The sequence below is a fragment of the Ceratotherium simum genome, chromosome 36 (assembly GCF_057802395.1).
Source record: "Ceratotherium simum simum isolate JZ-2026a chromosome 36, ASM5780239v1, whole genome shotgun sequence".
In the NCBI taxonomy this organism is placed as follows: domain Eukaryota; kingdom Metazoa; phylum Chordata; class Mammalia; order Perissodactyla; family Rhinocerotidae; genus Ceratotherium; species Ceratotherium simum.
Window position 1 is genome coordinate 29589399 of NC_141935.1, and position 17989 is coordinate 29607387.

Here is a 17989-nt window from a genome sequence, read left to right on the forward strand (position 1 = left end):
TAGATATGTTTCATTACCTTACTTTATAGACTACAAGAAAACCTACACCACTTAATTCTGGCCACTAAATTAAACTGGCTCTTACCAAAAAACAAAACAAAAAAGCTTTTAGTAATGTATTAAAATTAGAAGTAATTTGGTTTTTTACTGTTAACATTGTCACACATTCATAATTTTAACTGCAAATATTTTAGGCTTAATTCTGCAAATATTTTAGGCTTAAAAAATATAAACCATAGTTCTATTTTTAAATGCTTTAAAATATTTTTGATCAGTATTCTTTTTATTTGAACTTTACTAATAAAAACATTATGTATAAAAGATTTAATAATAATAAAAGCCTTTTTTCTCTTGTCTTGAAATGTCAGATGACTTTACTTTGGGGTCAATCAAATCAGGGAACAGGGACTGGTCAGGGTGTTATGTGACATATCTATTTAACAATCCTTTCAATACTAAAAAAACCAGACCACTCGTATGTGTTAATATTGTCAGGACAAAAGGACACTTTAAAATAATTGTGTTTGGATTAAAAATTTGAACAAACCTTGGTCAAAATTCTTAGGTACAAATAGGGTGAGCCCAATAGAGTATTTTATAAATTGTAAGAATTTAATGTTGATTCTGAAACTCCAGTTATACCTGGAGTCTCATAAATTTAAATTATAAGATGTACAAAAAACTGAAAGGTCACAATAAAGTTCTCAATACAATCCTGTTTGAGTATACACACACAGCCAGCCCCTTGTTTTCTCTGCACCACTTAAACACAACTAGCATTTACGGATAGCTTACTATGTGTCAGGCACTAGGTTATATACGTGTCTCAATGTGTCAACTCTCTCAAGCTGGCACTATTATGTCCATTCTACACATGAGACCTCCAGAGCACAGTTATTTAACTTGTCCAGGGTCACACAGACCTGTGGTAGAGCTGGGTTTCAATCTAGAAGGTCTGATTCCAGACTCCACGCTCTTGACCATTTGGCTCTACTAGAATTACAGCATCCCTATAATTCAGGTTTCCCTCAGAGTTCAGCAGTATTCTCAGCTCACTCACCATTTCCCGGCAATACCATCTCCTACCACAGCTTCCAGTGTTTTCTCTGTGTGACTTCCACAACTATGAGTCTAGCTCTCATCAGCTTCCGATGCTTCAGAGGCATAGTTCAACTGTCTGCTAGACTTCTTCCCATGGCTGTTCCCTAAGTACCTTAAAGTTAATATGTCCAAAATAGAATTATCTTCTTTCTCCTTGACTTTATGTTCCTTACTCTTTCCAATATTCCATTTGAACAACGATGGGATCATTTGAAATTCTGCCTTACCATTCTGGTAATCATCAAATGCTGCCAATTGTTACACCTCCATATCTCGCATTCATATATTCATTCATTCTCACCAACACCATCCTATCTCAGGTCTTCAATACCTTGCACGTTAACTTTTGGAATAGGTCACTAGTCTATCTCTAGGCTCTCTTCTCTCTCAAAGAATTGTACACAATGCCTTCAGAGTTACTCTCTTTTAATACAGATCTGAAGTCAGCTTCCTGTTACAAAACCTTCAAAGCTTCAAAGCACGTAAAATAAGATGTGCACTCCTTAGCTGGCATTCAAAGCCTCCCATTATTTAGCTGGCTTTGTGCTGTCTTCAGTTTGGCCACCATTAACTACATATGTTCACATCTTATACTTGGGCAAAACTTCATACTCTTTTAAACCTCTTATATCACTCTGCCTTATACGGTTATACACACCTTTACTTTCTGCCTTTGACTCTGAACTCTGCGAGGACACCCATGTATAAGTCATCTTCACAGCCCACTCAGGCTAAACACTATGCTACGCTCACAGGAGTTGCTTAAGAATTCTTTGTTGAGTGGATGTGGACTGCAGGTATATACACAACATACATAAAAAACTTATACACATATAAATTGATCCAAAACAGAATTGCAGAGGTGTCTACAGCAAGAGGATACCACCTTTGCGAACAATACCTTCAGCCAACATTAGGATAAAATGTGACATTCCTTTTATCATTGAATCTTCTTGTGCAACACGTCAATAATGAACTGGTTGTTAAGCCTTATAAAACAAAATATTCTGTTAACTAGAACTCTCTCCTAAAAAAATTTAATGTTACAGCAGTATGTGCAATAATGAATCTAAAACACTGAAATATCTTTAAGCAACTTCTGATTCAACTGGGAATTATACAACTTCTAGCACAATTTGTAAATTAAATGTATTTTATTTGGTCATCTGTAAAGGTGGTATTATAGCTTTGTTTACCCTAAAATTCTTAAAACTAATATAATCTATCAAATTCCTACTGGAAGGAAATCTGTATCTATGTTACAATAGAGAAACTGAGGCAGGAACTACTGAAAGCACACGTATCAGGGGTACCTGGGAAAAAAGTTTCCTCTTCCCACTGAAAGACGAAATGCACTATATTTTGCTTATATACTTTATATTCCGAATGGACCTTGTTTTTGTGCTTTAAGTTTAAATGCAGGCAAATAATTACTGCATAGAGATTTACAAAGTGCTAGTTAAGTGGTACAGCCCTAAATACTCAACAAAAAGAATAGGCTAAAGCATAAAACATTTTGTAATAAATTAGGATCACTATTACACTTTTCAAATAAAAGTATCTTTACCTATTACTTGTCAACAAGTATTGCTCTCAGCATGTGAGTTTTAAGAAACAGTGGTAGCCATTTAAAAAAATAAAACTATTTCTCACATTCTACCTGGTTTGTGACTCATAGTTATTTAAAAATAAATTTTCTCATGTTAAGCAAACTTATCAGTGTCCTATAGGAACTTTATATCAACATTAACTTTCTTTCCTTCCATACTTTCTATTCTTCCTCCCCACCTCCCCTCTTTTCTTCACTCCTTAAAAAACAAAAAACATCTTCTCTGGCTTTGAGATATACGGCTGAAAAACCTACCTTGAAAAATTAAAATCCCAAAGGCAAGTTTTATTAGCATAGTGCTACTGACGAACGAGCGGGAAAAGGCATAAAGTCATTAGAGGTCAAATGGCCTGACCTTCCCGTCCTGCTACAGATAATAAAATCCATATAGACAAGAGTGATAAAACGCACATAACAACAAAATGGAACCAAGTGAAAACGTAACACATGGTTCCTATTCCCCGCCCCCTTTGTATTATAACTTTTCTGTTTGGGGACAGGGAAGCGGGTTGGGCCCAGAAGGTGTTCAGTAGTTCTGGTTTGGGATGGAAGGCTTGAGAGGGGAGGGCACCTAAGAGGAAGCAGACATGCCTCTAGTTCCCTCAGGCACCATGGGAGCTTGTGCAGTGGGACATCTCCTCCACGGGAATCAGGAGAACGACGAGCCACGAGCCTCGAGCAAGGCCTGCTGTTGCCAGCTGTGCCCACAAGAATTAAAAATGTGTCCAGATTCTCTCACCACAGGCATTCTGTGGGCCTATAATAATTCATGGATCCCAAAGCACACAGATGCCCTTCCTCTAACCAGAACTGGCTCATGATGCTTCAGTAAGCATTCTCGTAAAAATGTTATTTATACGGTAAAACAAAAATGTTTAAGCAGCACAATGAGATCAGAAGGGCATGTTTTCTAAGAATTACAAGCAATTAAAAGCAATTACAAGTGAATAGTCATTAAAGACATAAAATCCCTAAACATTACATTAAACTAATAAGCCAGAAAAAACACAATTCACAGAAGCCAAGGGAGTAAAGAAAAAGAAAAAGATAAACACCATTAAATTATGGTAAAAGTTTGCCCTTTTTACAAGTATCTATGTACTTAATATATGTAAGTTCTTTAATAATATCTCCAAGTGTAAAACTTGAAGACTAGAGTCTTAAACTAAAGACAGAAATAATTTTAGCATGTATACAGTGAAAACATTTAGGTAACATAGTGTATACTGCAGTAAAATTTAATTTCTTACCAACTTGAAAAAAACATATTTTAACTACTATAGCATCTGTTTGAGTAGAGCCTCTCTCCAACATACAACCACAATAAGTTATCAATTAAAAATCACATCTGCAGCATGAATTTTACTTTTTATTATGTAATCTAAAGGCTATAATAAATTTAATATTAAAAATAATCATATTTTGATGTAATTATTAAAGGGTTGAATTAACTGTTCATAAACTGTTCATGAGTTCATAAACACGTGAGTGAAAATCTGCCTGCTCTAACTCTCCCCAGAACATCAGCACACAGCTCTAACAAGCACACTGTTACCTCTCCGGAAGGTAAAAGGAAAGCAATCAAAAATTTAGCTGCACAATTCTTAATTATGTAGAGCTAATATTCACTACCTGTCAAAAATTATATTAACCCATCTCATCAGCATCTCTACTAGTAATAACAAAAGGTGTAGATAATCAAAATAAATTAATTCTACAATACGTTAGTAGTACCGGCATTAACCATACAACACAAAAAAAATGGAGAGCGTAATAGTACTGACAAAACTAAGTTCATAGTTATGTGTATATTTCATTTCTTGGACTATTAGTACAAATCAAGTAGAAGCTAACTAAACTTTGTTAGGAGGTTGAAATGCTGACGAAAAATTTCAACTCTTAAAGATAATGCATTAAAACCAACCTGGCTATCTCTTCTCGATGAGCAGTCCAATCTCGGATGTAGTCTTCCTGCTCTTTTATCCGGTGCTTGAATGAAGAACTAGTAGGCATTGCTGACGCAGAGCTCTGCAGTCGAGGCGTTTTCAGGGCTGGAGAAGTACGTAGACGGGTATGTTTAGGGGAATTACGGTTTGATCCAAATTCATCTTCTGAGGTGGAAGCATAATCAGTAGGAAAGCGCCTCCATCTTGAATTTACTAAATTAGTTTAATTATTAAAAAAAGAATTATTATGTTATCTTTTAAAGGAGATAAAATAAAAATCATGATTTCAAAAACACCATGAAAGCACACACAGCACAATTTTTGATAACTGACATACACATACCTCACAAAAACCATAAGTCTACTACTCCTAAAAGATAGAAACATTACACTTTGGTGAATTAAAAACAATGGATAATTAAAAACAATCGAAAGACTGTGTTTTCCATAGCATGGTGAATAAACATTCAGATGAAAAATTCACTAATGATAAACTATTAAGCAAGCTCTATTTATAAATGTCTAACTTGGGTACTTTTTAATCGCAAATATTTCTCATTTAAGCGAAGATATGGATTTTCTTAAAAATGACAGTAACAACAACAACAACAACAACAAAAATAAAACTTAGGGAAAAGATTTCCTCATGCCACATGAACTTTCAAAATGGAGATGGTAAAAACTCTCTTTTCCCAACATACAAATGTGCATAATTCCTGCTGTGGAAATTATGCCTTTATGGCAGAAAAAAACATTACCTCTGTCATTCAACATCCTGTTATGCTATGATTGGAAAAAATCTTTTACATGGTAAAAACACAACAAAGCATCTTCAGTACGACTCTCTGCTGCTTTAACACGGAAAGCATAAGGTGAAAATAGACAATGGCATCAAACCTACAAAGAGCGACACTCCACAAGCTATTCTCACAACCGCCGACATTTAAGGCACAGGAGATATTGGAAACAGTCACATTCAAGAAAGTGGCAATCACTTTCTTCTTTAAGGTTAGTAAAGACATTCAAAAAATGGTATTGCTGACACAGTGAAAAATCAGAAGACAAATTAATGCAGAAATTTCACTACTACTGGTAATATCAGAATCGAATATACAAATAATTTGTGAAGCATAAATAGAGATAAAAAACAGGGAGTTAATGCTAACGCATGGCAAACCTGACACGGGCAGAACCCACGCCTGTTTAATCCACTAACGAATGCCTAGCACTTAGCAGCATCTGGCTAGCAAGGGTTTAATAAATACTTTTGAATGAATGAATTCCTGGATACTGACCATTTGCTTTTCTCAAATTAGGAAAAACTCAGTAAAGAGCATGAGATGTTTTGGTGGCTAGAGTGACAAAACCTTAGCACCTACTATAAGTTCCAGTTGCCATTAACATTAGTAGAGTTTTCTCTCTCTTTCTCTCTCTCTCGTTCTCTTTTAACACAGAAACTGACCCTAGACTGCGTAGGTCGGGGATGTCTTGAATTCCTTCATTTTATTCAACTAGAATTTTATATCTTTCCTGTCTTTTCCTCCCCAAACTATATTTTTGCCTGAGGCTCTGTAAGGCTGAGTTGGCTCTCAGATAAAATTGATACATATTGCCACCAGAGTTGGTTTAAGAAACAGAGAAGTCTATAATCAGGAACACACCATAAATCAGAGGCTACCAGCTTGCCCTGACTCATACTCCTATTTGAAGCTCCTGGAGCTTGGAACTAGATTCATGGGTATAAGAGAATGAAAATATGCAGAAACTTCATGGCTTTCTTTAAAAGCATATGCAAACACATATATAGAACTCTAGGTAATTAATCACAGAGTTTTTTGAAGGGGGTATTAAATGTAATTTCTGATTTTAACATTATAAGATAATTTATTAACATAATACTTTTACCCTGGTAGAAATTTACTCATTTCTAGATATTCAAAAACTCCTATGAATTGAACTGATCCTGAGACTGGAAAAAAATTTTAGGAAAGCTTTAGGAACAAAAGCAAAGAGGCTTTAGAAAAAAATTAGAAATATGGCAAACCAATTAGAAATATGGCAAACAAATGGTACTTTTCAATAAAGGCATTTCATTAAATGCTAAATGTTTATTGCTATCCTAGAATATTATTCATCAAGGGAAATTCATAAATAAGAAAAAGATCATTTGTTACGTTAAATTTCCTGAGTTTTTATTTAGAAACTATGGTAACCATACCTAAAACTAAAAATTGTTTGGAGAGAAAACAAAACCAATAACAAAGAGTTTTAATAAACTGCAGAAGATATGGAAACACAAGCAGGTATGATGGAACTAAGGTAGTTAATTTTGAGGCAACTTGGTAAGAATGGCATCAATTGCTGATCTCTTTCATGAGCAGCAGAGTACATGAAAGCAGAATGAGAAAACCAAGTTCTAAATGTCAAGTGACAACATATAAGCAGAGTCACATTAGAATTAACTTCTAATCTAATAGAATTAACTCTAAGATCTTGAGTCTCGAGGTCAAAAAATAATTACATTTTGGAAAAAAAATAAAAGAAAAACTTTTTTTTTTTTGGTGAGGAAGATTAGCCCTGAGCTAACATCAGTTGCCAACCCTCCTCTTTTTGCTGAGGAAGACTGGCCCCGGGCTAACACCCGTGCCCATCTTCCTCCACTTTATATGGGATGTGGCTACAGCATGGCTTGATGAGCAGTGCGTAGGTCAGCGCCCGGGATCTCAACCTGTGAACCCCGGGCCGCCAAAGCAGAGCATGCAAACTTAACTGCTACGCCACCAGGCTGGCCCAAAGAAAAACTTCTTTTTCAAACAAAATTCATAAACCTTCCACCTATTTTTATCGGTTTATCTAGAAGCCAGTAAGAATAGTAAAGCTTCTAATATCTTTAAAAACAAAAGCAACCAAGAGAATAAAACATTTTAAACTCGGAAAGGTAACATTTTTAGGTATGTTCTCTTAAAATTGAGGGTAAATTGAGAGATAACATAAGTAGGGTACAGCAGAGAAATGAAAATATGATTAATAAATCTTCAAATAATTTGAGTCATCTTTACCAATGGAAAACATATCGCACTATGAAGCAAAGTTCAAGTGGCCTCTGGACACCACTTAGCTTGTTGTAACAGCGAGAGTACTGCTGAGACAGAGTGAAGCGAGGACTGTCGAGGGACAGGGACTGGGAACGGGAGCTCGCGGCCAGGACTGCTAACCTATTATTTCTCAAGAACTTCTTTCAAACTTTTTGGTTTCTTAATCTTTGTTTCTAAACTACAGCAGCTATATATTTTATCTGAAGAAAAATCCCTACAATCTGCTAGTTATTGCAGAAGAAACTTCAACTTAGAATGTTTTTAACTTTCCCCAATGCCTACTTATTTCACAGAATTCTAGAACAGAATGCTTAGACATTGGATGGTCTAAACTCTTCAATTCATAGAGAAGAAACGGGCCCCCAAAGGTCCTGCCTTGCTTAAGTCAAGGTTTAAGCCTGGTCTCCTGACTCCCCGCGTTCAAAATTCACTCCTTGCTATTCTAAATGCTTTACAACTACATGTTAGAAAATCTTTATTTTTTTTTACATTTCCAATTAGACAAAGTTTTTTAAAAAAAGACACCCTCAGTTTCTCACAGAATGATAGTTTTTGTGATTTCTACCTGTGCTGAAGAAAAATTTTTCTCCTTTCTCTTGAATTTTATTCTGCTTAGGTAAAATCATTTATAGAATTAAATTTAATTGTAAATAATTAGGCTTATTGGATATATTGGTACTGGTAAGGCACTTCAGATAAATCACTAAATTGAAAATTTATGTTGAAGATACTGAAACGCCCATCTCTAAGACCTTGTTGGTTGGTGAAGTGCTGGATAGCACATATAACAAAATGAGAGCAAGTTCTAAGATGGGCTTAATTTTGTGGCTAACCCGAAAATTATTTTAGTTACATTAATTGTAAAACTTATTTTAGTTATAAAATTATGGAACACTCCCTCTTGTGGAAGTAATAAACTACTATATTCACTATAAAAAAATAGTATCCTTGATGTCTAGAGAATTCAAAAAGGGACAAAGAGTTATGAGGGTCATTTATCTGTGAATGCTCTGATTTCTTTTACTGTTAAACAAAACTTTGTTGGTATTAAAACACATCCACATCTGCAGATGTAACAAATACAATTCAGAAAACAAACACTTCAGAAAACAAACTTCTTCATCCTTTATATCAGAATGTTTTTGTGGGAAATTCCACAAACATGTTTTACATGTATATTTATGAGCAGTAACAGCAGTAAGATCATTTGGGGAAAATTCCCTGACAATGTTTTGTATCAGTCTTGGACCTGGAGGAAGAAATAACTCAAGCCATGCATGCTCAACATTTAATTCCCACCATCTATAAACTCTGAGGATTAGAATAAAAGTGGGAAAGCAAACAGTCTAAAAAAATTCTAAGGATATTAATATGATGTTTTTATTTCTTAGAATGTGCACTTAAAATATAATGAAAACCAACTGCTTTATTTTGATAATTCAGGGTACTTAAACAAATCTGGATATTTTAATCTAACTTGATATTGAAGGATCACTGAAGGAATTCTGGAGGGGGAAAAAACTAAACTCCTAAAAGCTAATTACATCAGAATTAAAGCAGCATAAAAGAACCCTTAATCTTAATTTTGCTAAATCAGAGATTTCCATTCTTCTATTTTTATCATATACATTTCTTTGAATAACTTTTTTAGATATAGCCCAAAATATGGAATTAGAAGCATAGAGAATTATTTTTACATACACCAATTTGGAAAATATCACAGGCTCTAGGTTCAGATATTTCTAAGATCTTTAAAGTTTATAGTATTGCATAGCAACACTAACCAGTATGGTTTCATGTTCTTTTAAATCATATTTCAAAAGCTAAAAATTTTTATCTTCTTTTTCAAGATATTATAATTATCTTAAGTAGAAATGTCATCATACCAAAAACACCTGAATTAGAAAAATTTATACAGTATGTTTTTGAGTTTTCGTTTTTTTTACTATCTACCCCACGTAACTATTTTACTATATTACTACTGACTGAAAGATCTTGGCCACTGTCCTTCTAGACAGGATATAATACTGTAAGTGGGCTTCTTGAGAGAATGTGAATATACAATCTTGGATCACAATGTGGCTTTAGGCTTATAAGGTGGAACACAGAACATGAACTTGGTAAAACATCAGAATTACAAAGATTATAGAGAGCAATTCCAAAACCTTTATGTTGTATATTGGCCTTGTATATACCCCTGATAATAATCCAATAGATTCTAGCTGTCCTCTGGAAGCCTGCATACAAGTAGACAGTGACTATTTCTCAGAGCTAGACTAGATGTGGTAGAAAAAGCAACAGGCTGAGAATTAAAAGCCTTGGATTCTCATCCCGTCCCTGCCATAGCTATACGACCAGGGCAGGCTATTTCATCTCTTGGCCTTAGCTCCCTAAACTGAATAACCCTTTTATAGAGTTTTTAAATTCCATGATTCTAACTATTTAATATACCCCTATTAAGTATGAAGAAGGCCAAAACCATGTACCTCAGTTTGCCCTAAGGAACTTCATTAAGTAATTCAAAGGTATTTTTTGGACATAAAAAACTACATGTAGGGGCCAGCCTGGTGGCGTAGCAGTTAAGTTCACATGTTCCACTTCAGTGGCCCAGGGTTCACAGGTTCGGATCCTGGGTGCGGACCGATGCACTGCTCATCAAGCCATGCTGTGGCAGGTGTCCCATATAAAGTAGAGGAAGATGGGCACAGATGTTAGCTCAGGGCCAATCTTCCTCAGAAAAAAAGAGGAGGATTGGCAATAGATGTTAGCTCAGGGCTAATCTTTCTCACACACACACACATACACACAAAAAGAAACCTATAGGATTATCAAGTTCTATATTCAAAGAAGCAGAAAACAAAATGTCCCTTTAAAGACATATATATAATACGGCCTCTTACAGGTGTTTCTTAGACTTGCTCAAGTGATCATACTTGGTTTGCATCTCAAATAAGCCCCTCATGTTAAACGTTGAGGAATAAAACCAGATCGCTCATGTGCTCAGAGACAGACAACCAGTACAGAGGAAGAGCTGTTCCATGCTCCTTGGTAACATACCACTTATGTTACAGTGTATGTTAAGGCAGGAGATGACTGAAACATTTTTGTGTACTTAAATACAGATGAGGTAACGAAACAAGCAATGTGGCAGAAGACATTTCATCAGGGCACACACCATAGAATGCAGCACAAAGGAAACGTGACTTGAAGAGGTAGAGCCATAAGGAACAATAGAATAACAACACTGGAGAAATAGAAACCAAAAGAGAGTAGTTTTAAAACACTTGGCAATAAATCCATGAACCACCAACCAAAGCCTGCAGTGTAGAAACAAGGAGGGTGGGGGTAATAAGGAAAATGCCATCTCCTCTTTTGGAATCATGACTATACGTTATCTATCTTCAGTCTACATCCACTCTTACCACAGATACGACCACCATGACCACACTCACTGACCAGGGGAGAGATGGAAATGCAAATGGAGTGGAGGAAAACAGCAGTGAAGAGGAGAGAGGAGGAATAAAAAGTGAAAAAATAATGGATGCCAAGTACCGTTAGTTTTGGGTCCTGTAGCTATATTGTGGTAGGCGTAAAAATAAAAAGATGCGATTGCATACCACTCTCCCTTCACTCTTCACTCAAGACTCAGGGCTCCTTAGACGCTGGTGACTGACAGTAATAAATATTCAAGTCTTTTACCAGCTGGTTTCCCCCCACCAGCCTTTCAGCTGCACCCACATGAGGCTGATTATGAAGTAATGAGACCATGTTTACAGGATACACACAAGTATCTGTCCTAGGACTCTGGCCACACATGTATTCTCACCGGCTTCAGCTCTGAATATCAAGTACATAAACAGACAAATATGCCAGAAGCAGTTAAATTCTGGTGGGGAGTAAGTGGCTTCTGTAATGATTACATTCAATGCGGGCTAATGACTACAGTTAAATGACACAGCACTTTACGAGATAACGCTTATAACCAGTTCAATTCTACAGTTCAGTCTGACCCTTTTGTGCTTAGTGACTGTCTCATGAATCCATCTTCTTCCACTGAAATAAATCAAGGATTAGTTTTCACCTGTCCCAACCATAACAGATTTAACCTTAAAAAGTATAAGTATACGAGATATTTCAAAATAAAAAGGAAAAAAGGGGTAAAATATTGATTATCTCATTTAGCTCTGAAAGGGGTAATAAAGGGTATACTGCTTTTCTTCAGGTTCATTAGGGCTTTGAATTATGTGAGGATATTTAAAAGTTAAACACATGCTTTTAGAAGCACAATGTTAATTCCTATTATTTAAACCAGATAATAATTCCTAATCTCATTTTGACACACAAATCAGATACCTACCAAGTAGACGATTAAAATTTCTAAATCAGTTCAATATACTTCTAATTTTGAAATCACTATTTTGCTTCAGGACATTAATTTATAAGTGTATATAATTTCTGAATTTTCTATTTACTAAGCTAAATAAAATAATTTTTATAAGAAAAAACCCTCCAGAGAATAACCTTTCTGTTGAATATTTTCCGAACTCACACTAGAGATCTAATTTTTTAAAAAAGGAGTCCCAAAACATAAAAGAAATATGCTATTATAAAGAGTCTGGATCCAATTTACCTGAAGGAGAGCCATGCGCGGAGGTCATACTTTTGACCTTGGAGTCTGATAGCCGAGAGATACTGTTAGCTCTAATTCTAGGAGAAAATTTATCTGAGGGTACCAATCTGGCTCCACTTCTAATGATGGCTTCTGCGGTCCGAGAAGAGGCACTGCTTCTAGAGATGGTTGCTTCAGAGTCACTGCGAGCTGACAGTGACCCAAGCCTTGTTCTACGAGGCTGAGCCAACAAATCAATCCTAGAGATGTTCCGCCTTCCTGAGGGAGGTTTCGACGTGGAACTTGTCGTGGACACTTCAGAAGCAACAGATGCTTTGTCAGCATCAGCGAGCTCACTGTCCGAAGCTTCACCAAGTCGTGCTCTGCGCAGGAGGGAAGTCCTGGTGGGTCGTGGCCTGGGGAGAGTGGTGGACTTACTGGATGACCCAAGCGCTACAGGAGAAGTCTTGGATTTAGTTACTTTACTTCCTTCCAGTTTGGAATGTGCATGCTCATCAGTTGAGGTAAGCGGAGTCCTTCCACGAGATTTACAAGAGTAAGTTTCCTGGTCAGAGGACATAATATCTGAGATGGCAGAATGAGGCACACTAGAGGTCTGGTCGTCATCTGTTAAATCGACTGAAGGCTGTCTTATTCTTCCACTGGATTGTACAAATTTACGACCGTCTGCTCTTGAACCAACATCTGTGGAGCGACTTTTTGTTTTCTTTTCAATTTTCTCCCTCGTACCAGAAGATGATTTTGTAACATCTTTGGAAGGAGAACCTATGGAACACCTATCTTTATAGAGACTAGTGAAACTCTTTCGCTTTTGGGTTGACTTTCTTTCAGTCTCTCCAGTAACCAGACTGATGGTACTAGCTGTGTCCACATCAGATTCTGGTGAAATAGAGTTGTCCCTATTATAACTGGGAGTATCTGGGCCTTCATCAGTTTTATTATCCTCACGCAGCTTAGCTTCTAGAAAAGCCATTACTGCTTCTGTGTCTTTTAGAATAAGGGTTGTGTCCATACTAGAGTCAGTATCCATAGAGTCACTTCTGTCTCGTATTCTACTGGCAGACGTTAATGCTAAAGAAGGGGGTGTAGATGAAGTCTGCTTATTTATATGGGGAATAAGTTCTATGGGTATGTTGGGGCTAGGTTTTTCTATAGTGAAGCTTCCTTGTCGCACTAATGACTTGGAGGATTCCTTCTTGTCTCCTCCCTTTGGAGTCTGACTTTTCAGAACTTCTTCAGCTTTTCTTCGCTTGCCCTCGTTTTGTATCACCCTTTCTCCTTTGCTTGTAGAATGTCCTAGAATTTTCTCTTGAGGCTGTGACTCATGTTTAAAAGACTCCTCCCTACACCTATCTATCTGAGCTGACACATTTTTTGAAGAAGATAATTTAGTAGGTGTCCACTGTGCCTGTTCCTTTTGTTCTTGTTGCTGAATTTTAGCTAATGTTTGCTTTACCAAGGAAGCTTCCTTATCAGTTTCACTTTTCTCCTTTCCAGAAGAAGCGCTGCCTAAGTGAAGCAGGGTTTTATTATCTCCACCAGGTTTAAGAGTCTCCCCATTTACTGCCCTGTTCATTTTATTCAGGGCTCTGTCAGCATCTTGTTTATCTTTCTGGTATACCTGTGTAGGTGCTTCTTTCTCCTGAAGTTCTGTGTCTTGTTTTTCTCCTATCTCGGACCTCTGCTTTAGAACCTTTGCTCTGGAGCTCTCAAGAGACTTTTCTTCATTTGGAAGCTGGGGAAGGGTTCGTCTCCTTCGCTCTCCCTGATTAGCCAAGGAAGTTCCTGAGCCCGTACTTCTCGCTGAAATGCCAGATTCACTGATATCTTTATCTATAAAATAAAACCACAAGGAAGGAAATTATTAGGGCAAAATTAAAAATAAAAAGAATATCATATTACATTATATTTTTAAGTGCGAGTTAAGAAATAGCTTAAATATAAGGTAAAAATTGGAATAAGTAAGCCAGCATTGTGACAGAGTAGTTTAAAAAGCAAGTACAATGCTAAGACACACATAGAGGCGGATTACTAATAGGCGAGTCAAGAAAGCAAATTGTACGACTTGAAAACTAAGGTCATCTGATCTTAACCCCCATCTGTTTCTCTCTTTTTCTTTTAATGTGTTTTACGATAGGGAAGTTCACTGTGTTCATTCTTGCTTTTGTGACTCATCCCATCCACAAAGTTTTGCGCAAGTAAACGTATTACAGAATTTCACAGAGAATGCCTAATGAACACTTATTTAGGTTTAATTTACTTCTCAGTATATAGATTTAGCTTGTTTGTGAAAAACTGATGTATGATTCACAAAAGAAAAAAAAAGAAGGAAAGAAAGAAAATACCATTTTCTAAAGGAACAGGTACTGACAATTCCATTATCCTTTCTTCTTGATCATGCCTTGTATGATTAGCAGCCAAGCTAGCCCACTGTGAAACCCAACGCTTGTTTCCAGATGAAGATGTGCCTTCCTGAAGGAGAACAATAAGAGAATGAAATAAGATAGTCTGGATAAATCTGATTCTCATGAAAGAGAATTCCATTTAGTCACATTAACCTGCCATACAAAGCAATACTTAAAACTCACATTGCTATATTATCATTTATTAAATTTCCTTTTATATAAAATGGAGATTCTCTAGGTACCCCTTTTAACTACAACAATTTATTATTACTGTGAATGCAGTATAATTTTCTCTATGTATTAAATACTAACAATGGTACTAAAATACTCTTGGAGCTTAAAATTGACCGATGCTAGATAAACTCAGGTGTATTATCATAGCTTTGTGGCTACAACAGTAGAGCTAGTTCTACTCCATTCTATAGAACACGAAGTCTAAAGGTCTATTCCTAAGGTGTTCTCTGCCTTTTAAATATTTCTAGGAATCAGACTGGTTCCAGAGTCTCAAGGAGTATTAAATCTGCCAGGTCATGTCTTCAGGGACTTCAAAAACTTTCCAAAGCTTTAGACTTCTTTCTATAACACTTTAATATTTCCAGAAAGACCTAGAAATCTTACTCAACCTTTAAGAATTTTTCTATAACCAGTCTCAACCTAGACTTGCCATGTCTAGATCTGTCCTAAGCAAGTGCTCTTTGAACCCTTACAGTCAAGTGTGAAATGGAATTCAATTCATGATATGGTTCCACAGACTTATGGACATATATTGGTAATTCTTAAGACCAGGGCAATCTAGGCATTTAACATGGAAGATCTAGGTAGTACCAAAAAACGTTTCCTCACTAAAAATCTAAGCCACAGCTTAATATGGAAACTGGAATGACAACTAAGGAATAGAAAGCTATGCTTGAAATTTTATTTTGAATTATCCAAAACAATATTTTATTAAAAGTGTCAGATTTACTGTATTAATGCTGACAGGCTAAAAACTAATGAAGTAAATATTTCATACAGATTATATACTATATGATTTCAAGAATAAAGGTTAAAATAGTAAGCATACCTAATGACATCCATACAGTGACGCCTAAGGATACCAAAGTGAGCTGAATCCTTGAATTCTGTTTCAAGATTTTGTGGTAACTGTCCATAGTTCTGAGACTGAAGGAAGTACCACAGCCATTTACACTATGCTAGGAATACCCACATCAGAGTGGGTTTCACTGACACACACTTAAGTAGAACCATTCTGTGAAAATTGTCCTAACAGCCTGTTTAAGGTGACTCCTTCAGAGGCAGGTACATACTGGGGCTATATATAAATTTAACTTGGCATGGGTTGAGGGGAAAGAGAGGAGAAGAGGGAGTCTATTTAAGTTCACATTCCAGAATGAGATTATTTCTTCCTAGATTAATCAGAGTACCAAAACATTGCCTCAAATAAGTATCACTTGCTTTCAATAAGTAAATTAACCATCTTATAAAACAGAAACCAGAATAAAAATTCTCTAAGATCATGGGACAAAAAAGAACAGTAAAATACAATAATTGCTTTGACAGTTTTCAGGAAATGGAAGACCACAAAGGGTCAATTTTAACATTGACAAACATGCATATAGGGGTATTTACCTATCTATAAAAAATATTTTATTTACGTTTCCTACAAGTGTAACATTTTATTTATATTGTTTTATTTATTCCTTAAGATTTTATTTTACTTATAGTGTGTATTTATTTACCATTTGTATATTTTAAATTAACTCATTTCCTGAGAGGCAGTACAGCAAAATGAGTAAAAGAATGGGTTAAGAAATCAAGGCTGCTTAAGGTTCAAATTCTGGCTGCACAAGGTACTAGTTTTAAGACCTTGGCCAAGTTAATTCCTACTCCAGTTTCCTTATTTGTAAAATGGCACACAGAAAGCTTCCATTAAATGTTAGCTCTTATTATCTGAATCAATTATAATTAATTAATACTTCTCACTTATATACATTTTTTTAGATTTCTTTTTGACATATCAGTGTGGAATGAAATTCTAGTATCATTTCTAGTAAGGGAATAAACAGTTGTTGAGTGCACAAATCTCAGAAAATTACTCTGCTGCGTGCTTTACATACTTCATTAAACTCCCTGTAAATAGGTTTTATCAAAAATACCATTTGTATAGATGAGAAAACTGAAGATAAGAAAAGGGAAGCAATTGACTCAAAGGCACTCTGTTAGACATGGCGGTTCTAGCATGTGCACTCAGGTCTTTCCAGCTCTACGATACCACACTGACTCCATAACTATCTTGACAAGCCATCCTTAATTAATTTCACATTATTCTAACTACATCCTGGCCTGTTCCACAATGGCGCTTATTTAGGTTTATGAGTTTTATCTATCAGGCACTACCCTGCACATGTTTCCTGGCATGACAGATCTTTCCATTCCAAATACAAAACCTCCTAGAAAGTATAAGTGGTGTATATTTTTTGTTTTATCTCATAAATGCCAATTAGAACAGTGAGATATAACTCATAAATTGCTTACTGAAATTAAACCTTCTCCCTCACTGACAAAAGAATATTAATTAAAAAAAAAATAACAAAAACTGAAATGGAATTACTGCCAAATTGCTTTAGGCTTTCATTAGAAACAAATAATTTGTGAGAATTTAGTTTTTAGAAGTATTTTACAAGGGAATCTATCAATTACTTAAAATAGCATAATTACAAATGATAAAAATTTGTTTTATGCATGTAAAAAGTTAAGAATGAGGAAGAGATGTATACCTCTGTGCTGTGAAATCCAGGTGTACTCAGCAGTTTTCTTTCTTCCATGACTACAGCAGCAGAACTGAGAGCCCAATCTTTTATCAGATCTTTATGTTTTTCATTGATAACAGGCCTGTTATAATCCTGATTGTCATCTACTCCAAACACCTAGGAAGAGACAATCATTTCATATGTGAGAAGTCAGACTAATATGTGAATATTGTCAGTAACTTAGAGGCAACTACAGATATTCTGAATTAATTTCAATAGCTAATTTCAGTAATGAGGGAAAACTTGTTCAATGACAAGGTAACATCCAACTGGAGTGAGCGCTGGAGAGGAAAACAGGGCAGTGGCAGCTTATGTAAAGGTAACTACCCTTTTCTTAATATTTAGCCAAAGTACTGTTTGATAATAAGTAAGAAATACGCAGGATATTACCTT

The 17989-nt window shown here is 35.8% G+C and overlaps 1 protein-coding gene across 15 annotated transcripts in view; it reads right to left on the reverse strand.

Annotated features, from left to right (window-relative positions):
- The window catches only part of CEP170 (centrosomal protein 170), a 134939-nt gene that overhangs the window by 24150 nt on the left and 92800 nt on the right, over positions 1–17989 (reverse strand). For 13 of the 15 annotated variants that reach the window (XM_087424473.1, XM_087424482.1, XM_087424477.1 and 10 more), the window contains 4 exons: positions 17564–17713; positions 14727–14853; positions 12382–14214; positions 4635–4869 (listed from right to left, as the gene is read on the reverse strand). In XM_087424473.1, coding sequence (XP_087280599.1) covers positions 4635–4869; positions 12382–14214; positions 14727–14853; positions 17564–17713 — 2345 coding nt within the window. The remainder of the gene's footprint in view (positions 1–4634; positions 4870–12381; positions 14215–14726; positions 14854–17563; positions 17714–17989) is intronic. The other 2 variants (XM_087424485.1, XM_087424478.1) reach the window with 1 other exon arrangement.